Source organism: Benincasa hispida, chromosome 12 (assembly GCF_009727055.1).
Source record: "Benincasa hispida cultivar B227 chromosome 12, ASM972705v1, whole genome shotgun sequence".
NCBI lineage: Eukaryota > Viridiplantae > Streptophyta > Magnoliopsida > Cucurbitales > Cucurbitaceae > Benincasa > Benincasa hispida.
Window position 1 is genome coordinate 78,774,448 of NC_052360.1, and position 24,742 is coordinate 78,799,189.

Here is a 24,742-nt window from a genome sequence, read left to right on the forward strand (position 1 = left end):
TCAGGGAGACTTAAGGAGTTAGATGTAATTACATGTGTAAAATAGTAATTTGATCCAGTTGTAATTATAAACGATTCATGAAATGTCGAATTACTGTTGATTGGTTATATCCATAGATACAGAAATGTATTTACAGTATGAAGAGTACACTTGTGGGTCTTTAATAGAGTGACTTGCAATTAATGAATATTGATTAATTTAATTAAAGAATTTATTTAATTAATTTCGTATCATTGAAAGCTTTCAATTTATAGGTCCATTAGGTCCCCTTGCTAGCTCACTAAGAATAAAACAAGAATCATTTGGTTTGAATTAATTTGAATTGTTTAATGTTAAAAATAAAAGAGTAGGGAAGAGAATAACAACACAGTTTGGAAACCCTAGTACAGGGAGAAAAACCACGATATAGAGACTTCTTATTATTTTAATTTGATACATTGAATATACAAGGATACATTATATAAATAGACAGTAGGAAACCTTAGGGGTCTACATAATTACATAAACGCCCCTAGTTAATAACCCTATTTTCAACACTCCCCCTCAAGTTGGAGCATAAATATCGATAAAGCCCAACTTGCTTACACAATAATCAAAGCTCTGTCTTAGTAACTCTTTTGTAAGTACATTAGCAACTTGTTGATTTGAAGGAATACAAGGGATGCCTATATTTCCACTGCCCAATCTCTCCTTAATGAAATATCTATCTATCTCTACGTATTTAGTTCTGTCGTATTGAACCGAGTTATTTACAATACTGATGGTAGCTTTATTGTCACAAAACAATTTCATCAGAAGCTCATTATCTTGCTGGAGATTTGATAATACTTTCTTCAACCAAATTTCTTCACAAATCCCTAGACTCATGGCCTTATACCCAGCCTTAACACTATTTCTAGCAACAACTCATTGTTTCTTACTTCTCCAGATGACTAGATTACCCAGACAAATGTATAGTACCTAGACGTCAATTTTCTATCAACAACAGACCCTGCCTAGTCAGAATCAGTGTAGGCTTCAACAGATTGTTTATCGGTCTTTCTGAACATTAGACCTTTGCTAGGAGTTCCTTTCAGGTGCCGGAAGATACGTTCAACTGCTGTCATATGATCCTCATAAAGAGCTTGCATAAACTGACTGACAACACCTACTGCATAAGAAATATCTGGTCTTGTGTGAGACAAGTAGACCAACTTCCTGACTAATCACTGATACCTTTCTTTATTAACAGGAACTCTATCATTCTTATCACTGAGCTTCACATTATACTTTACTAGTGTGTCAACAGGTTTACACCTAGTCATGCCTGTTTCCTTTAGTAAGTCCAGAGTATATTTTCGTTGAGAGACTTATATACCTTCTTTTGAGTGATCCACTTCCATTACCAGAAAGTATCTTAGCTTCTCAAGGTCTTTAATTTCAAATTCTTGGGTCATCTCTGTTTTGAGCCTCATGATCTCTACATCATCATGAAACTTGATTTCACACTGATAGGTTTGAAGGAAATTCAATTAACTAACCCTTTCTGACTTCCACTACTTCATTACCCCAGATAAAACAATGTCATCAACGTAGACAATAAGAACAACTATCTTCCCTGATGTCGATCTTTTTATAAAAAAAGTGTGATCAGAATGCCCCTAAACATACCCCTGTGCTTTCACAAAAGTTGTGATCCTGTCAAACCAGACCCTTGGAGATTGTTTCAATCCGTATAACGACTTCCTCAATCTACACACCTTGTTTTTAAACTGACTCTCGAACCCAAGAGGAGGACTTATATAGACTTCCTCTTTAAGTTCCCCATTCAAAAAATCATTTTTAACATCAAGTTGGTGTAGGAACCAATCTTTATTTACAACAACTGACAAGAGCACTCAGATAGTGTTAAGTTTAGCCACAGGAGAAAAAGTTTCAGAATAATCTATTCCATAGGTCTGAGTAAAGCCTCTTGCAACGAGTCTAGCCTTGTATCGGTTAGTCGTCCCATCTGCCTTGTATTTTACAGTAAACACCCATTTACATCCAACTGTCTTGTGCCCTTCAGGAAAAACCACCTGTTCCCAAGTTTCATTCTTCTTGAGAGCTCTCATTTTTTCCATAACAGCAAACTGCCATTCTGGTTTTTTCATTACAACACTTATGTCATTTGGAACCACCTCAGTGTCCAAACTAGTAGTGAATGCTTTAAACTTGGATGCCAGATTACTATTCGTCATGTAACTATGCATAGGGTATTTAGTACATGAATGAATGCCTTCCCTCAAAACTATAGGAAGATCAAGGGATGTATCACGTTCTTTCAACTCTCCAGGCTCCTCACCATGATCGACTATCTGTGTATCAGAGACTTCAATAGTATCCTCCACATCATCATTAGTAAGAATCATTTCATTCTCTACTGTCTCCCCTTCTACCATTCTTTCAGTATTATCCCTTCCTTTTCCCTTGTCTTTTCTGCATTCATTGGTCTCCATACATACATCAACATCATTAATTTCAGAAATATACGTACCTAGATCTGATGGCGGGTCTGACTCATGCATTGGAGCGGGTAGTTCTGGCTCGACAGGTGACACTGCTTCTTTCCTGGGATTCTTCCTATAGTAAGTTTTCCAAGGAACTTGGTTGGTAGGAAGGACCAGACTGTCATGCTCAGAACTAGGTTTAGACAAGGTTTGGATGGAAGATGATTCTAAGGGAATAGCATAAGATGACCAGTTTAGTCTCTTCATTCATGTTCTCCCCCTGAAGATGACTAACAGGGAAAAACGACTGATCCTCGAGGACGGTGACATCCATTGATTATTTAGGGCTAGTTGCATAAATAGAATTCAAGTCCAAAATAATATAATATGCTGTACAAGGATAAAATAATTGCATATATAGATCAAAAAATGGTAAAAGACTAAAAAACTCATGCCTAGCCACCATTTTGCTCGCTTATTCCCGGTTTTAAAAGCTATCACTGATAGCAGCTATCAATGATAGCACTGATAGTTGCTATTAGCTGCTATCACTGATAGCTTCTATCAATTGCTATCGATGATAGTTGCTATCAGCGATAACTTTCAATTTGAGAAAAATTAATACAATATTGAAATATTAGCTTTTAATTTACTATCAATTATTAATAGCTATCATTGATTCACTTTCGTCAATTGGAATCAACATTGAAATATTAATACTTAAGGATATCAGTGGCTACTCAATGATAGATTTATAAATAATGATCAACTTTGAAAGAAAACTAAGAATTTTAATTACCACAGTAGCTATCATTAATAATCTTTTATCATGGTTATCACTGATGACAACTATCAGTCGCTATCACTAATAGACTTTCATCAATTAGAACCAACCTTGAAATATTAACACTTAAGATTATCAATGATAGATTTTTATAACTGGTTATCACATTTGAAAGAAACTTGATATATAGATATCACATAAGTTCTATCACCGATATCATTAACATCACTCATATTATGGTTATCAATGATAGTTTCTTTCAGTGATAACATCACTGATTAGATGCTATCAATGATCTCACTGATATGATGCTATCAGTGATAGTTCTCTATCATCGATAATGTACTATCAATGGTAGCTTTTATCATCGATAATGCGCTATCGGGCAGCTTCTATCACCGATAATGTGCTATCAGGTAGCTTCTATCATCGATGACATGCTATTAGTATTAGCTTCTATCACTAGTAACATAGTAGTAGCTTCTATCAATCATAGCCACTGAACACCTTTTTGCCCCTTTCTTGTCCTTCCTAGGCATTTATAAGTCTCTTTTCTTTTCGATGATATCTTCTATCACTAATGAACATGCTATTAGTGATAACTTATAGGCATTCCACTTACATTTTAGTTCGAGATTCAACTTTATTAATTAAATTCACTTAGCTGGCTATCAATGGTAGATTTCTATAAGTAGCTATTAACTATAAAAATATAATCAAAGATTAAGCTATCAATGATAGAAAATATTAGTGGCTATCATTGATAGACTTTCATTTGCTATTATATTTATTATTCGTTATAATAATCAAACTTGATGATTGGCTTGTTGGTCACTTATGAATTGAGTACTTTCAAATATTGGGTACGAAACTCAGCCTCATAATTCTTGTGAAAAAAAATGGGAAGAAGAAAAAATTCAAATAAAGGTAAGAAAAATTTTAAAAATAAGAGAAAAAGAAGAAGCAAAAACTGAAGAAAAGAAAGAAAATTAAATAGAAAAAAGGAAGCAAAACCAGAGAAATGAAAGAAAAACTTAAAAAAAAAAAAGGAAGAAGCAAAAAATTGGAGAAAGAAAAGAAAAGAAAATAATAAAAAAAAAGAAAAGGGAAGAAGCAAAAATTGGAGAAAGGAAAGAAAATAAAAAAAAGGAATAAGCAAGAATCGAAGAAAGAAAATAAAAATTAAAAAAAAAAAACAAGCAAAAACCGAAGAAAGGAAAGAAAATTAAAAAAAAAAAAAGAAGGAAAAAAAGAAGGAAATGAAAGAAAAGAAAAAGAAAGGGAAAAAGAAGGAAATGAAAGAAAATAAAAAATAAAGGAAAGAATAAAATTAAAAAAAAAAAAGAAAGAAAGGAAAGAGGCAAAAAAAAAAGAGAAAGAAAAGAAAATGAAAAGATGAAATAATGGAGGGAAGAAGCAAAAATCGAAGAAAAGAAAGAAAATAAAAAGACTAAAAAATGTAAAATAAGATAAATCAAGGGAGGGCGAAATTGAAAATTAAAAAAAAAAATCTAAGATTGATTAGTCAACTCATCCATATTTACAAATATTTTAAAGATGTAATATATTTTTAGATTTTTTCTCTTATTCTATTATGTATTACAAATATCTTATTATTTATATGAATGAGATTTATATTACAACTATAGATTCTAAACTTATAATTAACATGAATGAGATTCATATTAAAACTATAGATTATATGAGATGATATTATTTGAATATGGTTCAAATATAATTAAATATATGATATTTAATTATTTATTAACTAATATTATTGATTTAATTATATATTTCTTAGAATTTGATATATATATATATTAATCAATTAACTAATATTATTCGACAGGTGAGTGGAAGGGAGTTATAACTCCCTTCCAACCATTTTTCTGTCGTTTTCACTTAAGGGGCATGAGTAGGAGTTTGATGAACATCACAAGTGTTGTTGATTTCATAAGAACGTTGTGCAAATTCTTTCTACAACATAAAAACTTCTCTCTCAGAGTTTTTATAGAAAAAAGTTCTCTATAAAAAAACTTTTCCATTCCAAAAGTGAGAACCCATCATCTCGATTTTTATTGGAGAATAGCAAGATTTTCGACGAGTGGTGTCCATTGTTTGTGGTTGTTTGTGTTCTTGGAAGTAGCTTCGAGTTCGAGAGAGAATGTCACAATACGAAGTGTTCGGAAAATGGAAAGGATTTCAAAAAAGAAAGGGTAAGTTCTTCTCTTTCCCTAATATTATGTTGTAGAATTGATGTTTATCTTGTATATATGTTCTATGTATTTTCTATGTTTTTTCAAGTTTTCCAAAACGAATTTCATTGCCACATGTGTTCATGCACTTCCATTGAGGAATTCGATTCCTTCACCTCCAACTCTTCTATGTTTACACCCAGGGAAGTCTAGCATTCCAAATAATATCAAATTTCTTTTTAGCATAGGAATATGTTTTACATTCCTTATTAATTTCCCTAAATCTTCACTGGATTTAAAAGAGACTAATCCTATTACAATCGCCTTACATGTGTTATTACTATATCTATGTAAATTCATCTCACCGTCCTATTCTTGCTACATACACGTAGCTCTCTGTGAATCGACTCGGTCTTGTTACTAATATTACCTAGTAGTAGAGGTTATGAATAAGTTTTATAAATTTATTTGATTGGTTAGAACCTTAGATGAGTTCCATCCATCAATGCGTATTTTTTATGTGGAGTGGAATCCATTGTTTAGTGGGTGAGATGACGAGGATTGGATTGTACTAAAAAAAAGGCAAAATGCATTTTTGGTATATGAGATTTGGAAGTGACGTCTTGGTCTTGAAGTTTCAAAATGAACACTTTAGTTCCCGAGGTTTGAGAAATGGTTCTAAATGATTTCTAAAGCTACACAAATCATTGATTGATTAACGGTAAAATGGCGTGGCTATTAAATAACGAGTTGACAATTTTTATTAATTTAATGTTAATTTTTTTTAATGATGTGTACATCCTCTTCTTACCCTCTTCTCTAAGATCTTCTTCAATCCTTCGACTGTCGCTATCGTCGGCCACTGAAGAACAAGGAACCATAGTACATCGTGCTTCGCCAGGTGAAGAACAGAAACTCTTCTCCATTCAATTCAAGTTCAGATCCAAACGAAGATGTCTCTTTCCTTCGTTTAGATCTGTCTTCTTTCCTTCATTGTACACCATCAAAAGCCAGATCTATTCCTCTCTTGTAAATGGCTTAGCTACAATTTTCAAATGCTAAACATCTGTTTAGAAGCCTTTCATATCTCCTTTACTATTTTATCGAGAAGGAAATTACATTATGACAGTACTTCTGGCTATCCACAAATTGAATGTGCAGTCTGCTACAAGAAGTTTTTCCAGTCCACCATGTAGGAAATCATCCTTCCCCTCGACTGTAATGAAAATGATTGAAACCATTGCAAATATATAATTCATCCCAGTAAGCTCGTGCCTTTTTATTGGAACAATCTTCCCTTCAATGCATCCAAAATTTTTGGGTATCGTTGTAGTTTTCCTGTTTTGAATTCATGTCCAGGATATTGGGCTTTCAACCAAGCTGCTTCAAGACCTTTTCTTGATACTGCCGTCTTGAAGAAGATGTCGGAGAAGACGGAAGGAAGAGGAAGTCCACATCATTAAAATACATACATATATATATATATACATATATATATTATATATATATATATATATTATATATATATATATAATATTAAATTAATAAAAAAATTGTCAACTCATCATTTAATTACCACCCGTTAATAAATTAATCTTAGAAACCATTTAAAATCATTCTCAAATTTTAGTGGTCAAAATGTTCCTTTAAATTCCAACATCAACTTCAAAATTCGAGGTCCAAAAGTATAGTTTGTCAAGAAAAAATTAGCTACAGTTCCTCTTTTGCTTTATTCTTTTACGCATCTGTCGTTTTTTTAATGTTATTTTTTTAAAAAAAAATCATTGAACATCTTTGTTTTAAATAGCATGCTCACTAACCATTTTTTTTTTGCTTTAAATGATATCTTTTAATAAAAAAATGTTAACATAATTTTTTTATGAGCTTTTATAAAAAAAATAAGATGTAAAACCAAGAAAAATTATTGGTGAACTATTCTTTTTTGTGGTTTTTTAAAATTTCATTTTGTTTATACATGAAAGCTTTTAGATTGAAAACAAAGCTGGAAATTGAGAAAATATGAAAATTAAAAAAAGTAACATATTGATAAACTTCATCAATTATAGGAAATGACATTGTTTGTGTGAAACTATAGATAATCAAGACCATAAAAAATTGAAAAAACTTGAACTGAGCTAATATAGTTAATTCAAAAAAAAAATTTAAATCTCGAAATTTAAAATATTATAATTTTACGATTGATATTTAAAAAAAATAAAGTGGTACCTAATTATAAAAAAAAAAAATTAATTACATTAATATATAGTTTTTAGAAAACAATGTCATTTGAATATGGAGTATTGATAATCGTTAATGATTTTCTTTTTAAAAAATTACGTTTATCTTATAATCTATTAAAAAGTGAAAGATCTCGAAAAACATATCTGGACACTTTTATCCCTTCCTTAATTTGCATATTTACAAACGATGCAATTAAAGATTAATTATAGAAGTATCTGGACAAAGGTCTAGTTTTGTAAAGAAATTTTTGAAAAAATTTAAAAAAAAGTTTCTATTCCTAAAAAATGTCTAAATATTAAAATAATAAATTAAAAACATGCTAATTATTTGAAAATGTTGATATATATACCTGAACAATCAACAGAATTATACAACATTTTAAATGTGAAGTCTAATCCAAAACTTCAAACTACAGTAAATAAAGGAATCAAAATTTAATTTAATAATTCAAAATAACCAAAAATGAAGGAAGATTTAATGGAAAATCAATTGAAGCAATTAGTTAGTCAATTATACAAAAAAAAAAAAAAAAATGTATGAAAGCGAAAAGCAGTGTTTACACAATGTCTGCGAACAAACATAAGAAAACAAATATGAAAACAAAAAATAAACTTCATTTACCAAATACAACGTCAGTACACTATTTTGACATTATGTTTCAAAGAAGGTCGGCAAGTTAGTATTGTTCTTGTATGGAAGAGTTTTATTTAGTGCACAATTCATCCTACTATACTACATCAAACACCCTTGCTAGGTACATGAAAATTTAAAAGAAACATATGTCATATCGATTTAAGAATGGTCATGTATCCATACTAAAAGAATAATCACTTTTTATCATGACAATCTAGATGGCGAACATATATATCCTGTACTAAAAAAAAAAAAAATTATTTTTTACAACGATGGTCTAGTTATTAACACATATATCCATACTAAAAAAAGACAATTTTGTACCATAGCATTCTATATGTTTTAATTCAAGATTTTAATAGAAAAATTCTTATTGAAAATCCAAGAAGAAAGAAGTAAAAGTTGAAATTTTTATTAATCGAAATTTAAAATGAGGAAAATTTAATTTCAAAGCTCAAATTTTAACCATTAGACCATGTGTATAAAAAGTATATAATGATATGCAAATACGTAATGTAAAAAAAGGATTAAAAAAAGTACAAATACCTTGTAATTAAAAAGCACAAAGGTCTATATTTGTGTCCAACGTTTGTCTGCATCCCCATTTTCTACGAATTCATCCAGTTTCGTCACTTTCACTCCTCTTTGGATGTTGGTTGGCCAGGTGAATTAAAAGCCAAAAACATAGACTCGTGGCCGTGGAATTGCTTGCCCCAACCAACGCGACTGAAGGGATTCCGGTGAACTCTTGCTTTATTCTCTCTCAAAGCTTCTACTCACGACACACTTCTTTTTCTTTTTTTTTTTTCTTTTTTCTTTTTTTCCATTTTTAAACTAGAGACTACATGGACGGAATTTAACTAAGAGTTAACACATTCATAATTTGGACGACTTGAAATTAGATGTATAGCCTCCTTTTATAGGCTTTGAACCTATCCCCATTCGAATCCATTTGACAATATTATTATCACCCACAAATTCTCAACTCAGAGAACTATAACTCACTATACTATAAATAGTAGACCACTTATAATACCACCTCTCACCTACTTGACTCACCTGGAAGTCCTTTAGAGTCGTAGATTGAGGTTTCCTCAATGCCTAAGAATTAAGGATGTCTGGGAATTATATGTCAATAAAATTGTGTTTGTGTTTAATTTATGAAATTTAGCATGAAAATCTTATTATAATTGTAATAGATTAATAATTTAAAGAATAAATAATATTCAATATTTCAATAAAAATTAATTAATTATAAATTCAAATAATAATTCAATTATAAATATTTGAAGATTATAATTATAAAGTATAAATATTCAATAATTTAATTATACTATAAATATTTTAATAATTTTATAATTAAAATTAAACGGTTAATTCATTTTATGAACTCATACTAATTATAGTCTAACACTTAGATCATTTTTATTATTAATTAAGTTCAACATTAGTAATTTTACTTTTAATTAAATAATATAAGAAAATATATTTAAATGGATAATATATTATATAAAAGGTGAAGAAAATGAGATAAAAATATAATATATTAATAAAGAATACTAAAAAGTATTTTGTAAGTATGATATGGTTATAATGAACGGAGTAATAAAAAATAATCACAATAATTAATTAATTTCTTATAAATAGTCATTGATAATTATATGTTCATAATGAATGACCAAATTAAAATTAATCTCCATAAATTACTAGATTATTAAAAAAAATAATAAAGTAATAAATTACTATTATTGAAAACGAAGTTATATGTGAGAAATGAGAATGTCTGATAATAGCTTATTTCCAGGCAAATGGATGAAAACTGTGAAACAAACATGGAATTGGATACTTATGCAAATTCCCATGTAGAAAGCTTGCCAACCAAACGGCCCGTTAGTATACAACTTCCACCACACACCTTGGCAAATTAATGCCCGTGTATAAACTTGTGGAACCGCTAACATCAAATCCTTTACCATGGTAAAGCGGGCATACCACGAGGATGATTTTCGTCTTCTTCAGAGGAAGTAACCTTCTCCCCTAACGAGAAAGACGTCGTCAGCATCCGATCTAGAGCCCTTTGACGAACTTGCTTAACTTGCACTTGTAACTCATTTTGTATCACATCTTTTTTCTTTTTTTCTAGTAAAACAACAAATAGTGAATAACTAGCAACCCATTTCAATAATTCTTTTATGATGTGGAAGATATGCAGCAACCCATTTTAAGAATTCTTTTCTAACGTGGAAGGTCAAGCAAAATTACCGTTTCAAGAACCTGACGTTCTGATACCTCTTGTTGGGAAAAACATCAAATTTATTACAATCATACAAAATAATTCTCTTCACGATCCTAATTAGAAGAGTACATTTTCCACCTCTCAAACTAGATAATACATAAATGGAATTTAACTAGAGCTAATACATCTAAGCTTAGAGTGTTTCTAACTGGGATGACTTGAAACTAGAAACATAAGCTACTTTTATAGGCTTGGAACCCATCCTATTATTTTTATAGGCCTGAAGCTCATCCCTATTCTTCAATTTAATATTTTGTAAAAATCCAACAAGAACGATGGTTGGTGCCTGCCGTGAAGCTATGATTTTTTTTTTTTTTTTTTTTTTGTGACTAAAGAATGTAAAACTCCAGAGGAAGATGGGATTGAACGAATTTGAATTTGATTTTGGATAGATCCATCGAAGGCATGTGGGTTTTTGGAGTGGTTGTGTCCAGAACTTATGACGTTGAGATTGACAGAGGAACTGGAAGAAGCAAGGATGAAATCATGGGGTTCTAAATTTGTAATTGGAAGAGAAATCATCGTAGAAAGAGGTGGATGGAGGAGGTGATTTGTTGTTGATAAGAGATTGATGAAGAACCCTAGCCTAAAGAAGAAGAAAGACGAGGAATAAACTAAAAACAATAAAACTAAAAACTAAAATGGTAGCTGTACACAGAAATTGAGTAAAAAGAATATTTAAATACTCATTTCGTCCTTATATTATTTTGATATTTGTACGTTTGACTTTTGTTCATTTTGTTTTTAAAATTTTAATTCATTTTGGCTCTTGTACTTTTAACTTTACTTTGTTTGAACTTTAAAAGAGTAACCATTTTTGTAGGTAATTAAAAAAGATATAAAAATGAGAATGAAGACTAAAATAGTCACTTTTTAAAGTACAATTAAAATGAACATTATAAAGTATAAAAACCAAAATAAACTAAAATTAATAAACCAAAGTTAAAAGTACAAGAACTAAAATGAGCATTTTAAAGTACAGAAACCAAAATAAACCAAAGTTCAAAGTTCAAAGACCAAAATAAATTTATTGAAAGTATATGGACCAAAATAAACAAAAGTAAAAAAATACAGAAATCAAGATAATATTTAAAAAAAATAATCTAATATTCAGATTTCAAATTGATTAAAAAAAAAACTTATTTTCAATTATAAAAATAATATAATGCTAAACAAAACAAAAAAAGAGATGATCTATTGACATACGGGTTAATTGGAGGGCAAAGTAGGAAGAAAACAACATACAAATAAACATCATTTAAATATTTAGATATTTTTCAAAAAGAGAAAATCGTACAATTTAGATATTTTTCAAAATCACCGACTATTAAAACAGATCCATGAACAACTTTTTAAAATGTTACTTAAAATTTATTTCAAATCAAAACAATAATTGTAATTCTTTTTCTTTCAAAAGTTAATAACATTTTTTTTATTTTAGATATTAATTGTTTACAAAATTTTGTTAAAAAATAACATTAAAAGTGATAAAGAGTTTATTATTATTATTATTATTATTATTATTTTTGACATTTTTCTTTTATTTTGCTTAGAGTTTGTTTACGAGTTCTCCTTTAGAAATTTTGTTCACGTTTTTTACCCTACTACCCTTCCTCATATTTAAGGCACTGTTCCATGGGGTTTTTTATTCTATCAATATTTTGGTTTACCTATACATTTGTTTTAGATTTGGTTTATAATATTTATCCTATAAGAGAGATTGGATTTGTTGGGAAAAAAATCCTAGAGAATGGTTTTTTTTCATAGAAATGTGACACATCCTAAATATATTAAGCATTTTTACAAGGAAACATTGTTTTAGGTATTTTTAAAACTTAACTATTCTATTTTATTTTATTGCCCACCCTATAATTTTCATTTATAACTTGGGATCGTTTGATTGGGTTGTTCATGTAATTGGGTCTGGAATCACAAGAATTCAAATATAGAAAACCAATTAATATAAAATTATTACTCAAAATTTAAAATTGATTAGTTTCGTTACATTTTATGTTTTATAAAATTGATTAGTTTTGAGACATTTTTTCTTTTATACATCTCATAACATTCTATTTTCGTTTGTAAAATTTGCAGCATAAGTTACTATCAAGATTAAGAAACATAGTATATAGTCAAAATGTAGAGAAGCTTTTATTTGGAAAATACCTTAAACACAAGAGTCTATATAGAAAATGATAAAGGGGGAAAATTGAAAGGGCCTTCACAACCCTTTTCTTTAAATTCAATTGCGAAAAGCGAATTAGAAACCAAAAATCTAAACAAAGGCAAAAAAGAAAAAAAGAAAAAATAAGAGGATCTCTATGCAGCCTAAGAAGAAGACTTGATCAAAGCAGCCACGTCAGCCTCTGATGGAAGAGCTGGAATTGCTCCTTTCTTGGTTGTTGTAATGGCTCCACAAGCATTAGCAAACCTCAAGATCTCCCTCAACTTCTTCTCATCCTACAAGGAACATAAAACCGTTTCTTTTTAACATATCGTTTCGTTTGATAACAATTTTGATTAATAAAGCTCTCTAGAACCATATAAAGATACCTGAAGTACAGATTGGTTGTCAACGATCTTGCAAAGAAGAGCACCGACGAATGAGTCACCGGCTCCAGTTGTGTCCACAGCCTTAACCTTGAAAGGATCCACAGATCCACGGAAGTTCTATTTTTTTTACCAAAGGGAAAAAAAAAGCATAATCAATTTGAGATGACAAATGAAACTCGTACCCCAAATGCAACTATTTCAAAAGTTATATGAAGCCACAGTAACACTTTTGATTAAAGTCCAATGTAGCCAAAAATGAAGAATGTGGGACACAAGAGGTTGAAAGGGAAGCCGCTTTACATAAAAGCATTTCTCATTTGTTGGTCGGTTTTGGAAACAAACAATGGGCCAGACATGGTAATGACAGGCAAGAGATTTGGTTTTATAGGTCCAGGAAGCAATTATTAAAATTGTGGCCCTACGAATCAAAAACCACACCTATCATTATGCTAGCTAAGAAAACAGTGTCCACATTTTTAAAAGGTGCGTTACTTAAGTTTCACGATAGCCTTCAACTTTCTGAAGAAATTTCAGATGGAGATCTGAAATTTTCTTGGGAAAATGGAAGGGGGAATTGATATGGATAAACATGAGTTGGTGGAAAACCACAAAATTACCAAAAGTCAAAAGCAACAGATCTGTTAAAAAGGGGGTTTTATTTATGTTATTATAAACAATATGGGGATTAAGATACAGCTATGCAATTCCTAGATCCAACCACTAAAAGCCAACTACCAGCCTTTGACAGTAAGGAAGCTATGGAAAGGTCTGAAACAACCAGAACCATTACCATTTTTCCTCTTTTTTTGTTTTTGAAGTAAACATAAGACAATGTTGCCTAAATTTTGACAGTGCTTTGAATTTCATATGCTCAGCTTTGTCAGTCCTTAAAGATTAAAAATATGTACAGTTCAAAATTATATTCTCACCAATAAACTACTTTTGTCCTTTTAAGCATTATAATTCCAAGTTACTGTGTTGAGTTTTGAATTCAAGTGGGTATATAAAACTTTGATCAAACAACAAAGAATTTGTACCAAAACCAACAAATCAAATTAAAATACGTCTTCTAATATACCGTTATATTTCAGAAAGAAGTCAAACATTCTGGTCCAAAACAGGGGTAGTTAAATAAACAATCAATCAATCAAATTTGAACAGAATTAACACCAACCCACTGCAAGTTTTCATCAACCAAACCAATTGTCCACAGCATATGCCAATGTGAGAAAAAAGAATTAAATTGGAACATTTGAAAGTAATAGGGGGACTAAGGAAAGTACCTTGGTGTAGTATTTGCAGCCATGCTCACCGAGAGTGACAAGGAGGAGCTTCAAGCCATCATGCCAGAGAGACATGGCGTTTTCGTCATCGACCTTATCGTTCTGGGTAAGGAATTTGAGTTCCTCATCACTGACCTTGATGATGTCGGCCTTGTTCCAAATGCTCTTGATTTGTTCACGGGCCTCATTAGCAGAGGGCCACAGAGGAAGCCTCAGATTTGGATCATATGAAAGTAGAACACCTGCTTTCTTGGCCTCATCCATTGCCTTTATGTGTGCCGATCTGCAGGGCTCCACGATCAAGCTTATTGATCCATAGTGAAAGATTTTGGCCTATAAACACAAACCATATGATACATATTCAGCATTTTCCAAGCATTATTAAATATACCCATTCATATTAACTACAGTAATTTCAAATGGTTTCTCAAATTGAGCAAAAATTTCACATCTAAAACCAGAGGGAATAAGGTATTTCATGGGTAATCTGTGAACTACTTATTAATTTTCAAATTTTAAATAAATGAAATAATTTTTTTTATTAAAAAAGGGTGTATAAAAGAGGTTTCAAATCAAAATCTTGAGTCAAATTTTGAAAAGTTAAGAGGCGAAAATAATGAAGAGAAAAACAAATGATATGATAAATTTTGAAAATACACAAACGCACCCCCCACGTCACGGCGGCTTGCTCGGAACCACCATTTTTAGGAGCGAAAATTTCGACTTTTATTCTTTTTTAATTAAATCCATGACGTAACGACAAAAATAAAGAAAATTAGAGTCCCCACCTCACCTTCCAAGAATTTATTTAATTACAATTCCACTTTTTTCAATATCACTCAATGAATACGACAGGTTATTTAAAATAAATAAATCCAAATATTGAAAAAACTGTAAAAATAATTTTTTTTACGCAAAGCAAACATCATTATAATATACCATACACTTGACAGACTAATTATTTAATTACATAAAATCAATATCATACAATTTATTGTCAATGGCCATAAATTCATAAGCTTCGTAAACCATAATGTCCTATGGTAATAGAAACAACCGAATAACTATTAAAGCCAGTGATGACTGATGATGATTTGTAAGAACAATAACAAAAAAAAAAATAATAATTTTTTCCCCAAAATTTTGATTTTTAAAATATCCATTCTCCAGTTTCCAACCTATGATATAAGATAATATCAGCATTTTCGATAACGGGTTATGGTTTTTTTTTCTAAAGATAACGTTTCCAAATATCTAAATAGAAAACCCCAATTGATGAGGCTTCAATTTTTGAAATACGAATTAAGAATTTTTAAAATATATATACGCACAATTATTAATCAAAACGTGAGGAAAATACAAATAAACATAAAAAAATATCTGACAGATAAAGAGAGACCTCCGCCGTTGATGGGCACCGCAAACCGCACGTGAGTATAAAGTCTAAAGTAAGCACGTGAGGCGGCGCCACGTCAGTAAAAGGGGTACAATCGGGAATTCACACATAAAAAGAGTGAAATCTCGAAACTACCCACTAACAGTAGTCTAGATCTATGTGTGGGACCCACTTATTAAATCTTACGTGTCAAATCGAAAAGAGAGAGAAAAAAACGAAAAACAGGCGCGTAAGATTAACATACTCAATCTCAGTCAAATATACAACCCAACAGTAAAATTTTCCAGGAAAATTCAATCAACGAGAAAATTAATACCGAAAATAAGGAAAAAAAACCAAAAAAAAAAACTTACGGATCTGATGAGGTCGAGATCCAATTCCTCCGGCTTAAGAAGCATATCGGCGCTAGGGTTCCGGTAGAACATAAACTCACGCTCACCGTCGGCGCGTAGAGTAACGAAAGCCAAGGCGGTTCTAGCGCCTTGATCGAAGCGGATTCCGCTAGCGTCAACGCCGTTCTCCTTCACTATTCCTTCCAACATACGCCCAAACTCATCTTCGCCGAGCTTTCCTACGAAAGCAGCGCGGCCGCCGAGGCGGCTAACGGCGATCGCGACGTTCGCCGGAGCACCGCCGGGAGCCTTAAGAAATCCTGGCGCCTCCGCCAGAGATACGCCGGAAACCGTCGGGACGAAATCGATCAGCATCTCGCCAAAACTTAAGATCAAACCGGAGCCGGTAGGCAAAGCGCCGTTATTGGAAGCCATCGGAGAGAAAATAAAATGTTGCGAGAGAAAGTGATCGGGAAATTTGAGAGAGAAGAGAGAAATATTGGAATGATGAATTGGAAGAATTAGGGGAAGGGGAGAAGGTATTTATAGTTGGAAATATGATGAATAATGTAATCCGTATAGGAATAGGAAATATTATTAAAAGGATAATAAAGGATTAAATAAAAGTAATTATCTTTTTTGTATTTGTAATTAGTTTTATTCGGAAAAGAATTATCTGCGTTTTTTTTTTTGCCCTTCTTAACCTAGTCAAAATCTTAAATTTAGATATTTTTTTTTTGTTTGTCAATGGGACCCACCAATAATAGTACTGTGGTATTATTATTATTATTACTTTTTTTTTTTTGGTAATTACGTTTTGAAAAATCAATTTAAAAAATCTGGATAATTATTGTTTGCTTCCTAAAAAGATGACAAATTGATTTTTCTGTTTAATTTGCTATTCCAATTAAGTATTTGTATCTCTCTCTCTCTCTTTTTTGAAAAAAAAAGAAAATATATCTTTTTTAACTGAAAGGAGTATAGTTGGGAGAAGTATAAGGTGAAATTAGTTTATTAATTGGTGAAAATGTAAAATTATTTGGGCTACAAATTTAGAGCTATATAGATTGATTTTTTTTTTTTAATGTGTTTCTAAAAGTCATTTAAATTTAAATACTTTTGATAAAAATGATGAACTCTTTCTCAAAGCTGTTTTTTATATATAAGCATGTTTTCTTTATTATAATTTTATTAATATCAAATTATTATAAATGATAACTATAAAATTTATAAACTAATAATTTAAAATAATTAGTATTCATGTTGGTCATCTGGGGTTGTCGTCATGGTGGTAATGGGCGGTGGTGAGTGTAGGTGGTGATCGGCGACGACATGGCCAGAGACAGTGGGCGGATTGACTGATGAAGGGAGGTGTAGCCACAATATGAAGTGAGGTAGATAATTTTTAGGACATTTTGGTAATTTTAAGAATTATATAAATTAATGAGATAGTCATTAAACACTCAAAAAGTATTTTTCAAAATGTTGGTTTAATTCTTTATGCTAAACTAACTTATTTCATAAAAGTCGTTTTTCATTGCTAATATTCTAAAATTTTCGTCCTAAATGTTATTGTTGTTGTCGTTGTTGTTATAATAGGAGCGCAAGAGAAAATCTAAAAATTGAAAAAAAAAAAAAAAAAAAACTCAAATCAACTAAAACTAATCGAGGCCAGCTCTGGTGGATTGAGCTAGAATAGTTATATTATAAATTTAAATTAGATATAAAATTGAATGCTTAAGGATCTATTAGATACAAATTTTGAAACTTAAAAAAAATACAAAATTTGAATTAACAAAATTTAAAGTCTACGGATATATTAGATGCAAGATTAAAAGTCTAGGGACCTAATAAATACTTTTTCTAAAGTTCAATTATCCTAAGACCATAATAATCATCTCTTGCTACAGTAAATATTACCATCAACACTATTTCAAAACTCCCATTTGCTACATGTATTTACTATTTGCTACAATTCATACTATTGGGATTGGTGCCCTAAATTTCTCCTTGTAGTTTGTAAACTTTGTATAAATAAATTATTATTGTTAAAATAATTGTTATTTTATGAGCATACACTCAATCCAATAAAGAAAAGATCCTAAGTTATTTGATATAATTTAAACGTGTATGTAGAGATATACGGGTGGTTAATGTTTAAATGATAACCTAAACAGTCTGTAGTAGATGGATAAAGCTGGATACCTTATCCTAGTAACACTACGAATACGATCCGCTTTGTAGATGCTACAAGTGTTGTAAAGTGCTATACATGATCTGATCTTGATCACTCATGTGGAGTGTGAGGGATATCTTATACAAAAAGTTTGTATAAGATCAGACCATGAAATGACTAGTCTCATTATATAACGTTGTTAATAGTAGAGACTTAAATTTCACCATGATGACCACAAGTGACATGGCCTGAATTCTGAGTGAGTTGTGAACTCCTGCCTATAAAGACGGTCCTTTGATTTGCATGGGTGAGAGTGGCCTAATCGTCGACTCAATATACCTACCATTTTGGGATTCGTCTAATTGGGGAGTTGGGAACACAACTACAAGACGAAATTCATTCATTCCCTTATGTTGGAGTAAGTAGATAAATTGCTCATTTAAGGTTGATTCTAGAGCTTGAATAGTGTGGCCACACCCTCTATTGGTCCAAGAGGGATTTGGTCATAGTTATTAGAGAGATGATGATACTTAAAGAGTTAGATGTAATTACAGAGACAAAATGGTAATTTATGGTAATTTTGGCCTAGTTGTACTTATGAGCAATTTGTGAAGGGTCATTGCACGATCTTTAGTGGAGTGATCGACAGTAGATGAATGTTGAATAATTTAATTACGGGAGTTTAATTAATTGTTCCAATTTGGATCTTCAATCTACAGATCTATAAGATTCTCTCTGTAGCTCAACAAGGATCATTGAGAATTAATTTGATTAATTTGAATTGTTCAAATTAATTGAGAGAATTAATTATATATGATATAATTAATTTAAATTAATTATATCACATATAATTAATTTAATGTATTTGATACGTTATAATATAAAGTTTATTTTGAAAGGAATTAAATATTTGAATATGATTCAAATATTAATTGTATGGATGAGATTCATATAATTAAATTTAATATGAATTGGATTTATATTAAATACCATGTATTATTAAGAAAAATAAAAACTACATGTTATATTGTATTTGATACAATATAAAAATTATAGATTATGTATTATATTTGATATAACACATAGTTTAATATATATTATATGATAAGGTGACTATCATATATATATATATACATATATAAAAAATTTTATTCATTAATTTTTTAAAATTAATTTTGGGAAGGAGTTCTTTTCTCTCTGGTGGAACATGTGTATTGTGGGTTGTTCAGTTTCCTATGATTTTTCATCTTTTTCACAGAAGATTCATAGTGAAATGGTCTGTGTGTGTAATTTTTCCAGAAGATTCATAGTGAAATGGTCTGTGTGTGTAATTTTTCCAGAAGAACTCTCCTACACAAATCTTCTTCTCTCTCAATCTCTCTCCCTCTCCCAAAAGTTCTTAGAGCTCACACCTCTTGAGAATTCTCTATCCCTAAAGGAGAATACAGAAGGTTATGGTTGGTGGTGTCCTTATTGGGATTTTCAGTATGAGGAGAGTTCGCGATCGGATCAAGGGATTATATGAAGACCTTTTGGCTTCAAGGGTAAGTTGTTATTCCTAACCCTAATTCCTTATTCTTCAAAACATGTTGTGAATTCTCTGTATAATGCATAAGTTTTATGTTTTGTAAATTTATCATTCTGTGAAAATTGTAAATTGGGATGATCCTACTTCCACTGCAAACTTCACCGTTCCTTCACTTACTATTTTTCAAAACATGCTGTGAATTCTCTGTATAATGCATAAGATGTTCTGTAAATTAAACATTCTGTGAAAATTGTAAATTGGGATGATCCTGCTTCTACTGCACTTTACCATTCCTTCACTTACTATTTTACACTCATCATTTTTTTATTATTTACTACAGTGTGCACTATTTTCTTCTTGCACTAAAATAGTTTAAACTTTAAACACATGTTATTATAATTCAAACTAAAATAATCTACACCCCAAACAAAAACTATTATAACATAAATATAATAATGTAGGATTATAATAACAAACTCCTTGCCCCAAACACCCCCTAAATAGACACGAACGTAAAATTTTAAGAGTAAACTTGTAATATAATCTAATAGTTAATATTACTTAATCTAAACATTATATATCTATGCATTTCAATTAAATTTATTTAAAATTAAATTACAAGTATGGTAATTGAATTTTCAACTGTGTAAGAATCCCTGAACATTAGAAAAATGTCTAATATGTCCATAAATTTTACTATAACTTGGATAATTGTTTTAAATGAAAAAATGGTTGAAAATATTTTCAAATATAGCAAAATGTCACTATCTATCAATGGTAGATAACGATAGACTACTATCATCTATTAATAGTGTCTCGATCACTGATAGACGGAGAGATTTTGTTGTATTTGTAAATAAACAATTCATAACATTTTGTAACTCATTAATCATTTAACTTTATAAATTAAAAGGAATTTTACTTATTGATAATTAGCATGGATTCTCTCTCTCATAAAATCAGAAGTTCGATCCTTATATCATAATCGTTGTTCTAAAAAAAATTATTTAACTTTGGATATGTCAACTGACAAAGTGCTTGTACTATCAACCTTGAAATTTGAGGTTCGATTCCTCCACCCACACTTTAATTACAATATCTTAAAAAAAAAATTAAATTTGGGTCAAATTAAACCTTAAACTTTCTATTTTAGATCTAATAAATATTTAAAATAGCCTAAGAATTTATTTGATGTAAATTAAATTTTATGTCTAATGAAATATTTACTTTTAAATATTTTCAAGCATAAATTTCAGTAACCCATGAGAATAAATTTAAAAGTTGATAAATTTATTAGAAACTCATTATATGAATTTGTGCGTCCTCTACCATGAACTTCTTGAGATATGTGATTACCATTTACCCATAATTTTGTTTTTTTTTATTAAAAAAATCATTTTACCACTAGAAATCACTTATTTATTTTTGTATTTCTTAATTTGTTCTTGGGCTCTCAATTAATTAATAGAGATTAAAAATCTCATCTCATCTCATTATCATGTAAACAAAACGAAAAAAAAAAGCGTGACGAGGGTTGACTAAATTATGAACGTAAATTAAAATTTTTAATACGTAAATTAAAATTAAGATGGAAGGCTGTTTTTAAATATAAAAAAATAAATTAAAATATTTATAAAATATAGCAAAATTTTAGAATTATCAATGATAGACGATGATAGACACTAATAGTCTATCAGTGTCTATAAATGATATTGATAGAGACTGATAGAAATTTATTAGTGTCTAACAGCATTTATCATTGATAGTTATAAAATTTTATTATATCTTGTAAATATTTTCAACGATTTTACCATTTGAAATAATTTCTCTAACATCTAAGTTGAATTTTTTCTTTTTCTTTGGAGAAAGAATTTAAAATTTTAAATTATAGGAAAGCAAATGTCGTATTATCTATATTTTATTAAAGTCGCGCCGCTGGATTTTCTTTTAGAATTATTTTTAGAAAAAGAAAATAGGAATATTTTATGGATAAAAAGTTGGATAATAATTAATCTATTCTTTAATGGAAAGTGACCACGGTCCACGTTGGCTGGAGACTATGGGCGCTCATTGTCAAACCTTTGCTTATATATTTATTATTTTCTTAATCTTTTAAAATAATTTTTGTTTTTATTTATTTATTTTTATAATAATTTAGGTTAAAATAACAATTTAATCCCTATACATTTTTTAAAAAAATTAAAAAATCCTATATTTTATTAATTATTTAATTTTAGTTAATCTACTCATAAACGTCTAATTTTAGTTCACTTATTATATATCCTTCTTGAGAATTATAATTATTATTTAATCAATTTTGATAAAAATAGATTTTAAGAGACTAAATTTAAGATCCATTAAAAATTATAGACTAAAGTTTTGATATTTTAAATTATAAAGACTAAAATTGAATAAATACCAAAGTATAGAGACCAAAATAGTACTTTAATATATGATTTAATTTCATTATTTTTTATTACTTTTTTTGGAAAATTATATTTTTAAGTCTTTGAATTTTTAGAGATAGTTGTATTTGGTCTCTTAGCTGTCAATTTGGCCGTTTTAGTCCCCATCACTTTTGTAAGAAAATTATTTCAATTGGTAAAGCTGTTGAAAATATTTAGAAGATATAACAAAATTTTAGAACTATCAATGATAGACGCTGATAGACATTGATAGACTTCTATCAGTGTCTATCAATATCACTAATTGGCATTGATAGAAGTCTATCAGTGTTTATCATTGATATTCTAAAATTTTGCAATATTTTGTAAATATTTTAGTTTATTTTGTTATATTTAAAAACAGCCCCTTTTGTAAAATAGGTTTAAAAGTTCTTTGTTCTCATTTTCTACATTAGTCCATAAAACGTGTGATGCATGTGAAATTTATAATTTTATGAAATATTTAAGGACAAAATGAGGAAGCAAAGGTTTTCTTCCATTTCCCATTTATAAACTAGAAATATAAATATAAATTTCTTTTTTTTAAAAAAAAACAACATTGATTTGCAATAAATGTGAACTAAAACTTTCAAAGATCCAACCATTTGCACAAATAGTTAATTATAATGATTGCTAACAATACCTCTTCATCTTGGACAACTTTGAACTTTTGTGTGGAAGAAGAATTTTTGCTATCAATTGACATTTTCATAATTGAAACTATATATATATACATATATATATATATACACATAATTTGTCGAGCTCTACGTGAGTCACTATAGTAATTGGTGTATTACAGATAAGTACTACGTTATAAATTTCTTAACTCATCATTATTAGTGGATTATCTTTCCTGGCCATACAATCCCCTAGACGTAGGTAGTTTATCACCGAACTGGGTTACCAACCCCCGGTGTTCATTTATCTTTATTGTTGTTAGAATTCTGTTGTTACAATATTTGTTAGTGCTTTCTGTTTAACATCCGAATTTGGAATGTTGAGTCATCCTAATGTTTTTTTCAATTGGTATCAGAGCGGGTCACATTTATCTCAAGTACTTCGATCATGGATGGGATCAAAGAAGGTGGCTCTACCACTCGTCCCTCGATCTTAGATGGAACTAATTATTCTTATTGGAAAGCACGAATGACTGTCTTTCTCAAGTCAATTGATAGCAAAACATAGAAGGTAGTGCTAGCTGGGTGGACTCATTTTACCATCAAAACTGATGATGGGAAAGAAATATTGAAGACAGAGTCACAATGGTCTAGAGAAGAAGATGAAGCTTTTCTAAGAGATTTGCATTCCCTGAATGCCATCTTTAATGGTGTGGATCATAATATATTTAGACTTATAAACACATGTGTTTATGCTAAGGAGGTATGGGACATCTTGTTCGTTGCTTATGAGGGAACGTCAAAAGTCAAGATGTCAAGACTGCAGTTGTTGACGTCAAAATTTGAGAACCTGAGAATGCATGATGATGAATTCATTGCTTATTTTAATGTCAGACTCTTGGATACTGCTAACGAATCCTTTGCTCTAGGGGAGAAAATCTCAGAAGAAAGATTTTTCTAAAAATTTCTTAGGTCTTTACCGAAGAGATTTGATATGAAAGTTACTATTAGAGAAGAAGCTCAAGACATAACCAAGTTGAGAGTCGATGAGCTATTGGGTTCCTTGCTTCTGAGATTTTCCTACATGTGAAGATCAAAAAGAAAAATAAGGGCATCGCTCTTCAATCCTCTTTTAAGGAAGAGCTTGTTGGTCATGATAGATAGAGAAGATTCTCTTACTGAATCTATATCGTTACTTTCAAAACAGTTCAACTGTGTACTCAAACAGTTTGGCAAGAGGTCTATCGCATACAATACCTACAAGCCTGATAGTTCTCCCCTCTCTAATCAGATCAGAATCAAAATAACAAGAAGGAAGTTGAGAAGTCTGGTTCTGTTGGGTCTCAAAGAGAAAATCACATTAAGTGCAGAGAGTGTAGTGACTACAGTCATATTCAGGTTGAATGCCCAAATTTCCTCAAGAAACAAAGTAAAGGGTATGTCCTAATTCTAACTGACACTGAAGCAGAAGGTAGTAGTTGTTGGGGTTAATGTCTTAAATCTCATAGGATCCTATAGTTTCTAAACATTGTATGAATAAACTCATTATGTGATTAATAAAATATATGATATTTTATTCACTTTGTCCATAAAATATGTGATATTTTAATTTCATTAACCACAAACCAATAACTAACATCCAAGGTTATCTTTGTAACTTAAACATATATATGGAGACATACGGGTAGATCATGTTTAAGTGATAACCTAAATGGTTTGTAGTAGATGGATAAGGCTGGGTACCTTATCCTTGCAACACTACGAGTATGACCCGCTTTGTAGGCATTTCAATT

General features: G+C 30.2%; 2 protein-coding genes across 2 annotated transcripts; both read right to left on the minus strand.

Annotated features, from left to right (window-relative positions):
- Window positions 1-995: 995 nt before the first annotated feature.
- Window positions 996-1,304, minus strand: LOC120067664 (uncharacterized mitochondrial protein AtMg00810-like). The gene is made up of 2 exons (XM_039019203.1): window positions 1,216-1,304; window positions 996-1,170 (listed from the first exon to the last, which is right to left on the minus strand). The coding sequence occupies exons 1-2, from the start codon at window positions 1,302-1,304 to the stop codon at window positions 996-998; spliced, it is 264 nt and encodes an 87-aa protein (XP_038875131.1).
- Window positions 1,305-12,744: 11,440 nt separating this feature from the next.
- On the minus strand, window positions 12,745-16,715 carry LOC120068495 (probable fructokinase-4). The gene is made up of 4 exons (XM_039020281.1): window positions 16,203-16,715; window positions 14,454-14,786; window positions 13,171-13,287; window positions 12,745-13,077 (listed from the first exon to the last, which is right to left on the minus strand). Exons 1-4 carry the CDS (start codon window positions 16,614-16,616, stop codon window positions 12,946-12,948), a joined length of 996 nt encoding a protein of 331 aa, XP_038876209.1. The 5' UTR covers window positions 16,617-16,715; the 3' UTR covers window positions 12,745-12,945.
- Window positions 16,716-24,742: the final 8,027 nt, after the last annotated feature.

Bases quoted from the DNA above. Each gene is read 5' to 3' on its own strand.
- LOC120067664 (XM_039019203.1), bottom strand. From the start codon at position 1,304: ATGACTAGGTGTAAACCTGTTGACACACTAGTAAAGTATAATGTGAAG. The intron at 1,171-1,215 runs GTATCAGTGATT...GTCTCACACAAG, and splicing joins GTTCCTGTTAATAAAGAAAG to ACCAGATATTTCTTATGCAG.
- LOC120068495 (XM_039020281.1), bottom strand. From the start codon at position 16,616: ATGGCTTCCAATAACGGCGCTTTGCCTACCGGCTCCGGTTTGATCTTA. The intron at 13,288-14,453 runs GTACTTTCCTTA...TAAAAAAAATAG, and splicing joins GCTGCAAATACTACACCAAG to AACTTCCGTGGATCTGTGGA. The intron at 13,078-13,170 runs GTATCTTTATAT...TGTTCCTTGTAG, and splicing joins ACAACCAATCTGTACTTCAG to GATGAGAAGAAGTTGAGGGA.